General features: G+C 37.8%; 3 protein-coding genes across 3 annotated transcripts in view; 2 read left to right on the top strand and 1 right to left on the bottom strand.

Annotated features, from left to right (window-relative positions):
* Positions 1-2,061: 2,061 nt before the first annotated feature.
* LOC115235338 (ELKS/Rab6-interacting/CAST family member 1-like) lies at positions 2,062-3,866 on the bottom strand. The gene has a single exon (XM_029807043.1). The coding sequence runs from the start codon at positions 3,051-3,053 to the stop codon at positions 2,205-2,207; it is 849 nt and encodes a 282-aa protein (XP_029662903.1). The 5' UTR covers positions 3,054-3,866; the 3' UTR covers positions 2,062-2,204.
* A 5,252-nt stretch (positions 3,867-9,118) lies between these two features.
* Positions 9,119-15,413, top strand: part of LOC115235296 — a 14,336-nt gene continuing 8,041 nt past the window's right edge. Inside the window, exons 1-7 of the mRNA XM_029806966.1 lie at positions 9,119-9,426; positions 9,911-10,133; positions 11,378-11,499; positions 11,741-12,113; positions 12,376-12,668; positions 12,820-13,082; positions 13,473-13,649. Of these exons, the coding sequence (XP_029662826.1) occupies positions 9,247-9,426; positions 9,911-10,133; positions 11,378-11,499; positions 11,741-12,113; positions 12,376-12,668; positions 12,820-13,082; positions 13,473-13,649 (1,631 nt within the window). The 5' untranslated portion in view covers positions 9,119-9,246. The remainder of the gene's footprint in view (positions 9,427-9,910; positions 10,134-11,377; positions 11,500-11,740; positions 12,114-12,375; positions 12,669-12,819; positions 13,083-13,472; positions 13,650-15,413) is intronic.
* Positions 15,191-15,413, top strand: part of LOC115235334 (late cornified envelope-like proline-rich protein 1) — a 3,966-nt gene continuing 3,743 nt past the window's right edge. Inside the window, exon 1 of the mRNA XM_029807039.1 lies at positions 15,191-15,244. Coding sequence (XP_029662899.1) covers positions 15,237-15,244 — 8 coding nt within the window. The 5' untranslated portion in view covers positions 15,191-15,236. The remainder of the gene's footprint in view (positions 15,245-15,413) is intronic.

Raw genomic sequence — 15,413 nt, 5'->3', positions numbered from 1 at the left:
ATATAATTACTTAATTATAATTATTTTTTATTGTTTAATTAGTTTTCATTGTCCTCGTAATAATAATAGAAATATCATTATTCTTTTTATATATTTTGCATAATAATATAATTCAATTTAAATCCGTATTTTTTTAACAAGAGAAGCGCTCCAATTACTATTGATTGGCACATACAATATAGAATCGTATAAAAACATTGTCGGTATAATTTACAACAACCCCGACTCGCCCATGATTGCGAATTTCGTACGAGGCAAGTCGGGAACAATGGATTGATGTAAATCCGGTAAGCATCCGAATACATACGTCACAAGAGAAATGCCTAACTGCGCGCGCATTTACTTCGATACAGGGGTAAAGGCAAAGGGAGGTAGAGGCATGGGCAACCGGCCAGAGAAATCTAACTCTGTGAAATTCTTTCACTCGCGGGGGCAATGACTCATTCGACGCCATCGTGCACGCGAAACGCGTGTATATACGTTGACGAGAAAACGCACGCACGTACGCACGTGTAAATCGCGTGTAAACTTTGAGTATGAATTTCATTGATCTCGTCGAAAAAAAGGATGCTAAGTAAGAGATACATTATTTTCCCCGCAATTACAAGCCGCGGCGCATCGTTCTTATGTGAAGATCGATGTAATTTTTCGTCAAGACAATCTTATCAAATTTCGAGTTTACAGGAATATTGAATATGTGCTACGTCTGCAAAATCACAAAAAAGATGAAATAATAAATTAATCAAATTTTTATTTTTGGATAATATTTAAAGGATTGGATAAAAATAATAGATGAGCTATAATTCAAATCAATGTATTATAATTATTGTCATAAATGTCGTTATTATTCTGTCATACAGTTTGGCAGAGCTTGCACAAACTTGATTTTATAAATTAGTCAATGTATCAAATAATTCATTGTAAAATATCTTAAATAAATGAATACGAAAACAAATTATGGCGTGAGAATATATGTGTGTGTATGTGTGTGAAACTTGTTGCTGTGCCGATTATAAATAATTAATTCAACATTCACTCAATACGCTATACTCCGTACATTAATTGATACGGAATTTGGTATATGCATGTATCACCGTAATGGTTTAATTACTACAAAAGCCTCAGTGGTCTCGATGGTGATTATGCGACGTTCTCGCGAAATCGGCATAAAGGTGGCTCCCCCTTCGTGTTGCATTTTTAGCAAATCGATAATAAGTCTCTGCAACAGTATATTACTGCAGAATAAACTACCGCTATTTTAATTTAAGTAATGCATTATGAAAAGTTTTGATCATCTTAATGCCGCGGATTCTTAGTGACGCCATGAGACTGTAAAAAAACGTGACTCTATGTATTTCAATTTTTAAGATTAAAATTCTTCGCAAAATATGGAAGATACGTATTCTCTTTGTAAAATGAATGTAAAACACATGTTTCTGTGGAGAAAATAATCCAACGCTCTCGTAAAAATATCGCGCTGTTTCGTCAAAGGGTTTCTCAAAAGAGGTTTAACCCACTTCCGCGTGACTTATATTTTAATATATCTTTTTATATGTATATGTAATCTCTTTAGTTTCTCCATCTGGATACTGTTTTAAAAAAGATGTTATATAATTAAACAATTTCGGGAGGGAAAAGGGCAAATCTTTCATCTCGAGCTTAGCTCATTTTTGATTGATATTTCGTTAATGTTGCATATTTTTTATGTAATCTTTCTCATTCATTTATCTGTATATATACCGCTCAATAGTTAAATGCGCAACACAATTTCTGGAAGATAACGATTTCTCCTCAAAGGGTTAACCCATTTTCTGGTTATTATTATGCTTCGTTACGTGCGCTTTCTTTTTAACCATACTGGCTAAAGATAATTAGGTCAAATAGACGTGTTAAAGTATGCAACTTCGCGGTTGCGAAAGGGATTATCGTGGAGCATGGTGGATCCCGCGACCTGATTTTGAGAGGACGGCCTCGGCGCAAGGACGCGCGTGACGTGACAGCCGCGACAATCTCGGTCAGGATGACGTTCCGCGCATTATCGCGGTTTTCCGAGATGGACACTTCGCGACATTTCAACCGCAACGGCTCTTCGAGGGCTAATATATGTAGCTTGTATCCGTGCAAGACCAACGGAATCCGATAATCGAACGGCGATACGCATACAGAGAGAGAGGGGGAGATAGACGACACACGCACTCGCGAAGCTAAAACCGCGCGGATCGACCGAGTCGCAGATTAGAATTAGCAGAGTCTCGACTGACCTGATTCTCCGAGTTAAGCATCTTGAGTTGCTCATTGATGAGACTGTACTTGGTGCTTTCCTCTTTGCGCAGCGCTCGTTCCTTCTTCAATTCCGGGCTCCAAAACGTCTTGATGCTGTGCATCGAGCTGCCAAGCTTTTGATTCGTCAGCTCGAGTTCCTTCTTCAGGTTGCCAAGCTCCCGTTGCAGATCGTTATTCTGATGTTGAAGCTCGCCAATGTAGCCGCCGCTGTCACGTAGCATGTGCGGATTCGGGCTCTGGCGGGCCGACCTGGAGCCGTAGAGCTCATCCTCGAGGTACAGGCCGCGATCGCGGCTACGCTCGCGACTCGGCTCGCGTATAGGCACGAATTCGCGATCATGATCGAGTACGCCGGCGGAGGCACGATCGAGGCTGGTGTAACGCGCTACCATGCCCGCCGAGCTGGACATGGCGGGTCTCGAGGCGCTTCTGGATCGGTGATGTCCGCCCCCACCGCCCCCGGTCGACATACTCCTGCCCCTCTCCTCGAGCATCACGGGACTGCCGAGGTCCTCGTCGCGGGAGTAGTACGGGCTGCCCAGCTGATGGTGATGGTAGCTGCCAAAGCCGATGTGCTCAGGCGAATTGTTGCCGCTGCGTGTGCCCCGTTGCTTGCGACCCCCCAAAGGACTACCGCGACCGCTCGCATAACTACGCGACGGACTACGGTCGACGGTTGGCAGTTCGCCTACGCGACGACCGCTGCGTGGTGAGCGTGTGCCACCACCGGGACCTACCACGCCACTGCTCGAGTATGGGTCCCGTGACATTATACGAGAAACCCGTAATGCGCGAACCCGTACCCCGTTCTCCTTCTCTTCCTCGTTGTTGTCACCGCAAGATCGTCCCGAGTCAGTGTCGTCTCTTTAGTGTCTCGTCAGTATGGTCACTTCTTCCTCTCTTTCTTTCTCCTTCTGTCTCGATCTTTCCTTCCGTTTTCGCGCGATCGCTTTGTGCGATTAAATTATACAATCTCCGTGTCTTTTTCTCTCTCTCTCTTTCTCGGCAGTGTTCGTTCCCCGAGAGAATCCAATTATTACCGGATCTTTAATATCTCATGCTCTCTTCGTCACGCCTCGTGACCGTTTCCCTCGTCTTCCTCGCGCGTTTTTACGCTCATATCAGCCCGCAATGGGTGATCCGGTCAACGAGCGTATTCCCGTTCGACGGGACGTCCGTTCGTCTGTCCGAGGATTCAGTTAGGGTAATAATCGGAGGATGGAAGCGTGCGGCTCCAATTTCGACGATCGTCTCCTTTCGGGCGACTCGATCTTCGCTTCGTTTCCAACTTCGTGCTGCAGCATCCGGTTATGGCCGATGACGACGTGGACGATGCGCTTCCGGTCTCTCGGCGTCTTCGTGATCTTCGGTGCCAGGACGTGGACACGACGATAGTGTGTCCCGGGATGACACGCGAGAATGTTTCTATTCTACATGCGATAGTGCGTTCGCGAACGACGAGCATTGACGAGGTGGACGTGATCGGTCCTCGGTCCTCGTCTTTATTCACGTCGCGAGACAGTTATTTCTTTTTTTATCGTCGAGAATCGGCCGATGTCAACGAAGACCGCCAGTTCGGTCTCTTCTTTGCCGGTTGACGAGGTGGACGTGATCGGTCCTCGGTCCTCGTCTTTATTCACGTCGCGAGACAGTTATTTTTTTTTTATCGTCGAGAATCGGCCAATGTCAACGAAGACCGCCAGTTCGGTCTCTTCTTTGCCGATCAATCGACCTCATCTTCGCGTCGCGACAATGATCCTCCGTCCGATCGATCTTCTCTCCACCCACGCCACCGTCACCACCTCTTTTTCACCTCCTCTCCTCAACGAGTACAACTTCCGCGTTTCTGGCCGGCGTACTACTACTAGCGAATAGTACTACTACGCGCGTGGGTCACTTCGTACTCGGCGGCGGCGTACGACGAGGTCACGACCCTCGTCGGCCCGAGGATCGATCTTTGACCTTCTTTCGATGGCGTAGCCCATCGAGCGAGGGCGAATAGAGATCGAGGGGGAGAGAGAGAGAAAGAGAGGCAGTCGACTCCCTCTTCCTCCGGTCTTCCTGTTTTTCTGAGCCGACGCAATGCAAACGAACGAACGAACGAACCCTCTCTCTTGTACCCTCTCTTGTACCCTCTTCCGGTCTCTCTCGCTCTCTCCCTCGGCCTCCGGTCACGGCGCTCCGAATCCAAGAACCGCCCTTTCGCGAGCGAGCCAAGTCGACGAACCGAGCCGATTACGTTCCCTTTCTCGCGGACCTCGTTCCACCCTCGTGTGCGAGGTTCCGCGCCTGCGTGCGTACTACACGCGTATATCGTTTCCGTACGTCGCGTGCGTTCGTCGTCGGCGCACCGCACACTCACACTCTTTCACAGGAGAATATATATATATATCGCCCTCTGTCTCTCGCCTTCTCTCTTTCTATGCGTCGCGCACCGGCGTTCCCGTTTTGCGAAACCAGCGCCTAAGGTCCCTTCTTATCGATTTCATTCTCTCGCTTCTTTCTTCCTCTCTCTCCTCCTCTCCTTTTTCCGGTTCCGTCGTCGTCGTCTCGCCGCTCGCGCCTCGTGGACGATGCCCGAGGTGGCTCAACTCGATTCCAAATGAGACGCGACGGCGACGCGAGACGAACGGCAAATCAACCCCCGTGACCGACCAACCGACCCATCGACCGACCGACCAACCGATCCAACCGACCAACCGCACTACACTATCCACCGTCCACTACCGGAGCACAGCCACTTCCGTGCACTGACGCCGCCACCGACACCGCCGTCGTTACCGCCACCGGCGTTCGCCACCCTCGCGTCTGCCCACCCTCTCTGTGTCTTTTTCCTTCTCCCTCTCGATCTCTCTATCGTTCGCGCAGTCGAACACGGGCCAGCCACCCCACACGTATACACACACATATACGCTCGCGATTGCGCGAGCTCACGATTACTCCCCCGTTCGGCGACGCATTTGTGTATGTATATGTCACCGGCCACCACTAAAATCGCGGGAGAGACGAGGAGGAGCTTCGGCACAACGCGCAACGGATACGCGCGCACTGAGAGAGTACTCTAATACCAGCCGGCGATTGTACAAGAGAGGCCACCCTTTACCTACCACCACCATCAGCATCATCATCATCACCAACCACCGCCACCATCACCACAACTACCACCACCACCAGGACGACTGCCGGCGCCACCTTCGTAGAAACGTCACCGCGAGTCGTGTCCCTACCCCGCGAGTATGTTCTACGTATAACGTCACTATCGTTATCGTACTAGACATACATACATATGTACGTATATGTGTGTATATATACACACACACGCACACATCGGGGGATCAAGGTAAAAGCGCTGGCAGCACCACCGATCGACGTCATGGACGTCATCGCAACAGCTATCACGCCGAGGCATATTACCCGCTCAATTTTTTTCTATAAAATTCTTCCCTTTCCCTTCTCCAATTGTACCCCCTCATACCGTTAATCACCCCTGACTACCCTACCGATGGCGCGACGCTCTCTATGGTGGTCGCCCCACCTTCGGGGTACTTTCCCAACGCGCAGATGCAAGCGCGGATCCGTGTGTAGTCGAGAATGCAGGGTACCATGCAATTGTACGATGCCACTGGGTGGCAAACTTTGCAAAGAAATTTCCGAGTTTTAAGAATTTTTGAGCGTTAAGGGAAAATAATAAATTAAACTAAATAAATAGCATTAAAAAAACACTTAAAATGGTTCGATCAATATTTCGAAAAAATTTGCGTTGCTTTACACTTTTAGCAAAACCATTCAATGTCTAAGATAAATTGATGACAAATTTTTTTAGATCAATAATTAAAAAACAACATTAGCAATGCGTGGATTATTAATTTTTATAAAAAATATGCTGTTTTTTTCATGACAAATTATACAAAAATGATTAATTATCAATAAAATGCTCTCTTTCTACGTCTTAGATCTTTTTTCTTTATAAATCAATATTTTTAATTGTAAGCACGAGACTTTTAATTGTAAGTATAGTCGAAATTTAGTCGTCTTTACATATACATTTTTTATACATATATGCATTACTTTATATATACATTACAGATACATTTCAACACGATTTTTAATATAATTGAGTTTTTTTTTAAATATTGCTATATATATATGTCATATTGTTATTATATTTTATAAAGTTTTTAATTTAATATTTAAGAAACGTTTATCAGACATGTTCCAGAAAATACATGGAAGTTTGCGGACTATTAAAGTAATTTTAGTCAGTGTGTTATCGCTTGTTGCTGCGGCAGTTTCTAATGAAAATGGTTTTACGTATAAAAGGTTAGCGAAGTAAGAGCCTTTTTAGGGCGCTCTGGTACCGTACTCCAACCCTGAATGCACGTTCATTTGGATTTTCCTTTCCCTTCGCCCCTGACAACCGTCGACCCGGCGTACGAGAGTCGCAATCAATGAAGCTACGATTCACCGAGCAGTAGCGTATCATGACAGAATTACATTAAGGTGGTCTCTCTGACGTAATAAAAGTAGTATTGAGCATAAAACTATGACACGAGTTGTTACTACTTAGAAAAAAGATTTACAATGTATTGCGCGGTCAATTAACACTTGTCTTCGATCGCGCATTAGCATGAGTCGTGCTGTTAATTTATAGTCTTTTTTCACGTGTCAATTCCATTCATAAATCTAGCAAGTGAATTTGCAATTTGTTTTGAAATATGTAATATTAAGAGAGATATAAAACATTTATAAAAAATACATATATTTATAAAGTTTATATATTTATACAAAAGTATATATATTTATAAAGTTTAATATATATATTTTCTCATAGTAATTTTCTAATTTATTACTATAAATTGTATATTTTATCAGTTAAAGTATTTTATTTCATTTTATTTGCGTCTTTGCTTTAAAAGAATCAGCAAAATTCTGAAACAAATTGTTGAATTTAGAGAATTGGCTTGTAAATGGATTTATTGGAAAAATCACAGATATAAACAGCGAATATATGTTCAACGAATGTGTATAATCAAAGTTTGTAATGTTAATGACATGACATTATAATTGTCATATCAAAATGTTCTGTACATCCACGAGTACTTAATAAATGCACTTTTATATTGTGTGCGTTTTGCTTTGCATTTGTGATTGTTTTTGTGATTGTATGTCATTATAATCGTTTTGCCTATAGAATCTTTTATTTTCATTGCATCTCAACAAAGAAAATCAATCGATCCCATTGATAAAACATATACATTAAATAAATATATACATAAAGTTAAGGATCAGCTATAATTTTTAAATTCCGTTTTTTTTAAATACTTTGCAGTACTCTCATTTTACTTTTATTATCAGATCTAATTGCGGCTAACCCATCAAATTGATTCACATTTTTCAGCTACGGAGGATTATGTGAAGAACACGATTAATCAAACATTTTTGTATAATGCTCTCTCGAAAGTGTATCGAGAAGTTTGAAACAACTCGAAATAATTTTATCTGTCCGATATGATATTAAACGGAAAACTTTTAACAATTAATAAAACTATCATGAATATTATCGAATAATTGATCGCTGTGCCATAATAATAATAATAATTCGTCGACGTCAATGCCGGAGCAATCGAGAGATCATTGACCTTTGCACTCGACTGTTTGTAGCTTTCTGTTAAATCTTTCGATAGTAGCACAGTTGTGATAAAGCGATCTTCTTGTCCACAAGATATATAATATCATTTGTAAATAATATACGATCAATAAACTATCAAATTTTTTAACGGATAAAACGTTTAATAGGCAAAACAAATTTTATCGCTTTTATCGTTTAAATATTTAAAGATATGATAGCTAACATATGATACATTACATTTATGTTGTATATTTGTTATATATTTTTTAAATAAATAAATTTAAAAAATACGCTTTTTATCATATCATTATTGATAAAAATATTATAAAACATATTATCAACAAATATACACATTTAAAGATAATTAATTAATTTTTTATATCTAAATAAAAAATATGATAAAAGATTGAACAAATATAGATAGAATTCAAGATTAAAGATTTTTAAAGATAAAGCTTTCTAAGTGATTAATATTGTATATTGCAGTAATTTAAGAGTGTTTTTATTAACATTTAATTATATAATCTAATCGTGTTATCTTGTTTATGATATTAAAAAGTATAAATAAAGAATTACTTTGATAATTTTGTTAACATTTTAAAAAATCTCGTGTAACTTTTATTTGACATAAAAATAGATTTAACATATGTGTGTGTGTGTGTGTGTGTGTGTGTGTGTGTGTGTGTAAAGATAGAACAAAATATCAACTTCAGAATTAATTAATATTTGACAGCTTTCTATTGCTATTTCATCCATATTAAAATCTATTTTAATTTTATTAATAAATAAATATATATATCATTTACTTATTTATTAATGATAAATATTTTTAAAAAACCGAAGAAATACAGCAGAAATAAATTGAGTCTGCTTTTATCTAATTAATATTCATAGCATAATTAAAGATTAATAATACAAATATCAAAAGTACCGCAAAATAAAAATGTATAAAAGAGTCAAGAATTTGAGAATTTCTTTATCAGTTTCTTCAAAAGTTAAAAAATTAGAATCATCAAGAATAATTGTTGCATTCTCAAACGTTTATATATACATACGACAAAACTTTTCGGAAATGTGCAGCCAAAGATTTATAGATAAATGGAGACTGCGGCGAGATTACACAAAGACTGGTTATTCCCACTTGACCGTGAAGCTCTCTCGGGGACCAAAGTGATAAAACTTAAGTGGTGCAGGCTAAGGTCGTTACCACTATCATGCATACGTGCGTACGGTTCTGCAGCATCCTGCGATCGTCAGTAGACGATGACCACTCGGTGGCGTCACATCGTTCCTCGATCATCTACCTAAATTGCTTTCCCTGACGCAAGACGGACATGTGGAGCCGCGCGATCATTCTGATCCTGGTGATCGCCGCGCCCTGGGCGACCTGCGAATGGCATGCGGACGCGGGTCCATGGTTTGAAGCCACAAAGGGCGAAGTTTGGCCCATGCCAAATTCGCGTGTGGTAAAAGAAGATTTCTATCTGTTGCGACCATCCAACTTTGATATCCGAGTGAGTCTTATTCTTTTTTCTTTTTAGTACACTTTATCTCTTATCCAATGTAGAGAATAAACTTATAATTAATTCAGACTTTTCTACATCTATCGTAAAATTAGAAGATATGACAATATTTTTGTTATATACTGTTATTTCCAGTTTTATCGTATCTTCGTGAATAAAATAGTGACACTTGCATATTCGCGAAGCGGTCGTTTTAATAAAACTATTATTTCGTTCGATCTCCAAAAACAAAAAGATTTAATGGAACAGCTATCGATTTGTAATGATAATTTTACAGATTTCATAGTAGTAATTGTTTTGGTTTCTATGATTTGTTTTTCCACTTTGTTTATTTTATTTCTTCAACATTGGATATCTTTTTTATTGAATATTATTGTCATATATATACATATTGTAAAATAATATGAATTAAAAAATCTATAAAGCTGATATTCTGACTTTATGTCTCTTTTAAATAACATTATTATTCGCAAAGGTAAACGGCGAGACATGTGATATAATAACCGAGGCGATAGAACGGTATATGAGAATCATTTTGACGGAAGCAAGAATAGCGAGGTTAGTCACGGAAGGGCCAAGAACATGCGTTCGGGATGATCCCTATTTCAAAGGCACTCTTGAAGCCCTAAGCATCCGCCTTTTGCAACCTTGCGAAGAGAATGGCGATCATTGGCCGCACTTGTACATGAATGAATCTTGTAAGTCTCTATACTATATAAAATTATGTTACTTAACACAGATGTGATTAGACATAATCTTTTAATTTTATTAATTTGTATTTTTATTATAATGAATAATTATATTTGTTAAGTTATAGAAAATAATTAAGGTGCATTTTAAAAACAGATAAATTCGATCACTTAATTGTTGTTTGAGTAAATAGAAGAAATATGCACCTTTTGTACACGTATTAATTAATTCATTTATGATTCGGATGAATGTTCCGTGTGCAGCGATTAAGTAAGGCTGCTCGCTTTGCATGTGCAGTGTGCATTACAAAGTAATAGTGCACAAATTAATTGAATGATGTCAGTGAGCAATTCACTCGTAGCTCTTATCTAACATTTGCCGACTTACGTCGATAACGGGCTTGCGTGTGCGCAAATTAAATTTTTCCGGCTTCTAATAATGTCTCCTCTTATCAATGCGATGTTAAACCGGTTTAACTTATTTAAGTTTAATTGATTCGATGATTCTTGAAAGTCTGTATGCATTAAATAATACGTTGACTGAAAACAAACAATGAATAATAACGAGTAAAGGATAAAAAGTCGTTAAATTGTGAAACACAAACTCCTGTATTATTAATTCCGTCTTCTCTTAACAGAGATAGAAATTACATATTTATCTTTTCTAATTGCCTATAATTCTCTAGTTGATTATATGCTTAATTATTATTTGTTTTATATATGTTTTACAATAAATAATTTTTAATAACTTTTTTGTATTTTAAAGAGTTACAGAAAGTATTTCTGTATACTGAGAGAGAATTAATATTCGTTTATATATCCGAAAATTACGAAATTTATGAATTTATATGTTTTTATATCTGTGTGTTTGTAACAATTAATAAATAACAATAAAATTAGTAGTTAAAATTAATTTTTTAGTTTTCTTAATTTATTTCTTGTGCTATGTGGCTATATCTGAAGTTTTTAAAACTTCGTCACTTTGATATTCGAAAGTGATAGTAGAGAAAATTACATTTAATTTAATTAGATTAAACCAAAGCGATTCCGCGTGGTGCGAATGTGCGCAAAAACATGTAAGAATTTCCAACGGATTACGTAAAATAATGCAATCGGGAAGACAAGGATAATTTTAAATCACTTCCTAGTTTCTTATCGCGTGGAACTAATGATATAAAGTCATGATCGGTGATTAATGAGCAAGAATTCTACGATTTTATTTTTCTTCATGCGATTTAACACATTTTTTGCAGATAAACTTGAGATAAATGAAACATCATCAGTCGCCGTTCTCCGGGCCGAATCCGTTTGGGGAATCCTTCGAGGCCTCGAGACTTTCTCACAGATATTGGCACCATCCGGAGACGGCCCGAGCGTAAATATTTAAATATTTATCATTCATTACCGTAAGCAAAATATTCCAAACTCGATTTCAATAAATATGCATGTTTTTGAAATTATTTGTTAAAAGAAAATAATTTTCAGGATGCAGCACATATAAGCTTTTTTATATCAATTCTCTCTCTTTCTTTTTCTTTCTGCACAGATATTATAATTCTCGTTTGCACGATCAAATCAATTTAAATAAAAATCGTGAATTTAATCGTGTTTTACAGTTGAAAGTAAAATGCCAGACTATTGTGGACGAGCCGAAACTACCGCACCGCGGTCTTTTATTGGATACCTCTCGGCATTATCTACCCCTGTCTGACATCCTGTTGACACTGGACGCTATGTCGTACAACAAGCTCAACGTTCTTCATTGGCACATCGTCGACGATAACAGCTTCCCATACCAAAGCACCAGGTATCCCGATCTATCCGCTAAAGGCGCTTACCATCATTCGATGATCTATACGCCTAACAACGTGCAAAAGGTCGTCGATTACGCGAGATTACGAGGGATTCGAGTGATGCCCGAATTCGACACACCTGGACACACCAGATCGTGGGGTTTGGCCTATCCGGAATTATTAACCATATGTTACGGTAAATAAAAAATAATAACATAATTTACGTTAATCAATTGTGATATCTTTATAAAAGTCTGTTGACAGACAAACGATAGTTTAGATGCACAAAAATGTACACGTATTTTTATTTTATACTTTTCTCTAAATGTTATTTTGTCATACTCGTTATTGAATAAAATAGATTGAAGAATCAGCCGTTAAATCTATAATATCAAAAAAAAACTTATAATATCATCTTCAATAAATTATATGAATTAATCCGTTTATATATTCATCAGACTCTTCCGGGAAGCCGAATGGTAAATTAGGTCCGTTGAACCCGACGAAGCCGGCGCTGTACGATTTCATACGAAATTTGTTCTCCGAGATCGTGCAAGTGTTCCCGGATCAATATCTTCACTTGGGTGGTGACGAAGTACCGTTCGATTGTTGGGGCAGCAATCCGGAAATTGGCGAGTACATGAAAACGCACAATATGTCCAACAGATACGAGCTGCTCGAAAATCAATACATAGCCAAGATACTCGCGATCAGCAAATCGCTGGACGCCAATACTATCGTATGGCAAGAAGTGAGTGTGCTTTTTTTGCAATCTATTTTAATTTTTTTTTTTACAATTAATAGTTGACATGCCTGTACCGTATAATTATTATTATATAATATATAATAATATTACTATTTGTAAGTTATTTTGTTATATGTGCAAATTACACGGCTTATAGGTTTTCGATAATGGCGTTGTCCTACCCACAACTACCGTAGTGCATGTTTGGAAACTACCGAGTTGGCAAAAGGAGCTCGAGAGAGCGACAATCGCAGGGCATCCGGTTTTGCTATCCTCTTGCTGGTATCTCGACCACCTCGCCAGCGGCGGCGATTGGGAGAAGTATTATAATTGCGATCCCTTCGACTTTATCAATGCGGCCAATGCCACTCATTTAATGCTCGGCGGCGAAGCCTGCATGTGGGCAGAATTTGTCAATAAGTGAGTATCAACTCTCTATTTTTTTAACGACGTTTGTATGCAAAAGTCTATGGATAGGTTTTATAAATAGGTAATTAATTGGACGACAGCGGAAATGATCTTGCATTTTATTTTCAATTGTAACACGCGATTAAAGATTTTCAGTTAAACTGACAAGAATTAAATTGGCAAGAATAAAGATATAATTGTCAAGAATTAAAGCAGAATTGTATGGTAAATTCACCACGATTAATTCTGTATAATATTACTTTTTATGTGAAAATGATTTCTAAAGATTTACGACAACGCGTACTAAGCAATAAAATAGAGTATAGACAGTAGTTTATTTGATCTCTGAGATGAGAAAGAATATATATTAAGCTTTCTCGTCTAACCGCTGTTTATTTTTAGAAATAACGTACATTCGAGGATCTGGCCACGTGCGAGCGCAGCAGCCGAACGTTTGTGGAGTTTCAACAAACAGGAAAATACAGTTGCCGCTAAACGTCTGGAAGAGCATGCTTGCCGTATGAATAGACGCGGTATTCCCGCCCAGCCGCCGAATGGACCAGGATTCTGCGTGACATAGTCAGTTCCTTATCAATCTAATGCCCTGTTTAATTCATGTATTATATTATGCTCGCGTAGCGAGATATATGAACCATCTTTTTGCGTTCATTCATACATCGGTATTCATGTGTTTCTTAATAAATATAAGTTGAATGTAACATGTATGTAAGTTTATACTTTTTCACATCACGTATAAAATTAAATAAGCAGCGATATTCACAATCATGTATTAATAATAATTAAGAATGCTATAAATAAATAAGCGCTGAAACTTTGAAAGATAATTATATGTGTATATATATATACACACATAGACATAAATTATTATATAATTATAATAAACTATAAATTTAAAAAATGCAGCTGTATTCGATGTAAAGCTATTTTGCATATTTTTAGATATTAAATAAAATTTGCTTTGATTATTTAATCCTTGATGTAACAATATCAAAATATCTACCACATCTATGTTATCTTTCGCTTGCATTACATCTATTTATTATTCCAGCCTAGCAATGTCAAAATCATTATCTATTATTGAATGCAGATATTGCGACAAAGATACGATGTTGCTTTTGTTACAAGCCTTTTAGTCGAGCTCGCGAACCATTACTGGAATGTATCACCTGAATGTATATCGAGGGCATTGTTGAACATGGACATGCAGTGACAGTTGCATTCCCTATAAAAGAAATCCCTTTGTCTAAAATCAAACAGTTGTGAGGAAATTGATTTCCGCTGACGGTTAAAGTCCATTTCTGAATACTTTTTCATTAATAGTATGCAAATGTTGTTTATTAAGTAATCAAATCTAAATGCAGTTAACGTTGTGTTTTTACTCACGGTTGACAAATTAACATAACACGTTTACAAATTATGGAAATTAGCTGACTAAGGAAAGTCTGTCTATATTTTAACGTATCCGTTTAGTAAATTGTCTTTATCTTCTACATCTGCATTAATTTTAATATTTTATTACAAATTTTGAACTTTTTTTATCTTAGAAAAAATTCCATTTATCGCGAATTCGAATATTTAATATTAAATATCTCTTGATAATTAAATTTTCAATCATATTAATATAAATTATAAAATCTTGTTATTTATTAGCGATGTTAAATGCTTGTAATTTTTACAAATTCTTATCAATATTTAAACAGCGAATGTAGAGGCTAGTCCAAGGTCTCTTGCTATCGATAATAAATAACATTACCTAATACTTACATCTACTATAAAGATAGCAATCCGCTACGCCTTGTATACTTTGAAATGAGGAAAAACGGGAATCACCGAGTGTGATTCTCGAGCGTAATTCATTCCACGAAAACCGATCTATCGTTTTACGTCACCAAGGTTACCGTTAAATAATCTCTAGCCAATTCACGAACATGAGAGACTGACTTTAAAAATTTCGAAATATCTCCGGGCAGTAATCGACTAAATTTTAAGTAACTTTGAATAATTTTCATGACAATAAATGTGATTGTTTCTCGATGGATAAGAGGACCAGCTGTCATTGACTTAATACCAGTTCACACTTTTCGGAATTCTGAACAAATAAATTATCAACTATTAATATTATTCAGAATATACTCTTAGGGAATCATGTTGAGGTAAATTTTAATAAAATATTGTCATTCTAATATGATTTAATCAGAAAGATATCAATGTGATTTCAAACATGTACGCAAATATTTCGCTAGCATTATTATTATATTAACTTTCCAGTTTTGTATAAATAACTTCGTTTATAGTCAATTTCTTAGATAGTAAAAGACGGAA

The sequence above is a fragment of the Formica exsecta genome, unplaced genomic scaffold (genome assembly GCF_003651465.1).
Source record: "Formica exsecta isolate Colony F162 unplaced genomic scaffold, ASM365146v1 scaffold218, whole genome shotgun sequence".
Classification (NCBI taxonomy): Eukaryota; Metazoa; Arthropoda; class Insecta; order Hymenoptera; family Formicidae; genus Formica; species Formica exsecta.
This window is presented reverse-complemented; position numbering and strand designations above follow the sequence as displayed.

What these genes read in the sequence shown, in the direction of transcription:
- LOC115235338 (XM_029807043.1), bottom strand. Translation starts at nt 3,053, where the DNA reads ATGTCACGGGACCCATACTCGAGCAGTGGCGTGGTAGGTCCCGGTGGT.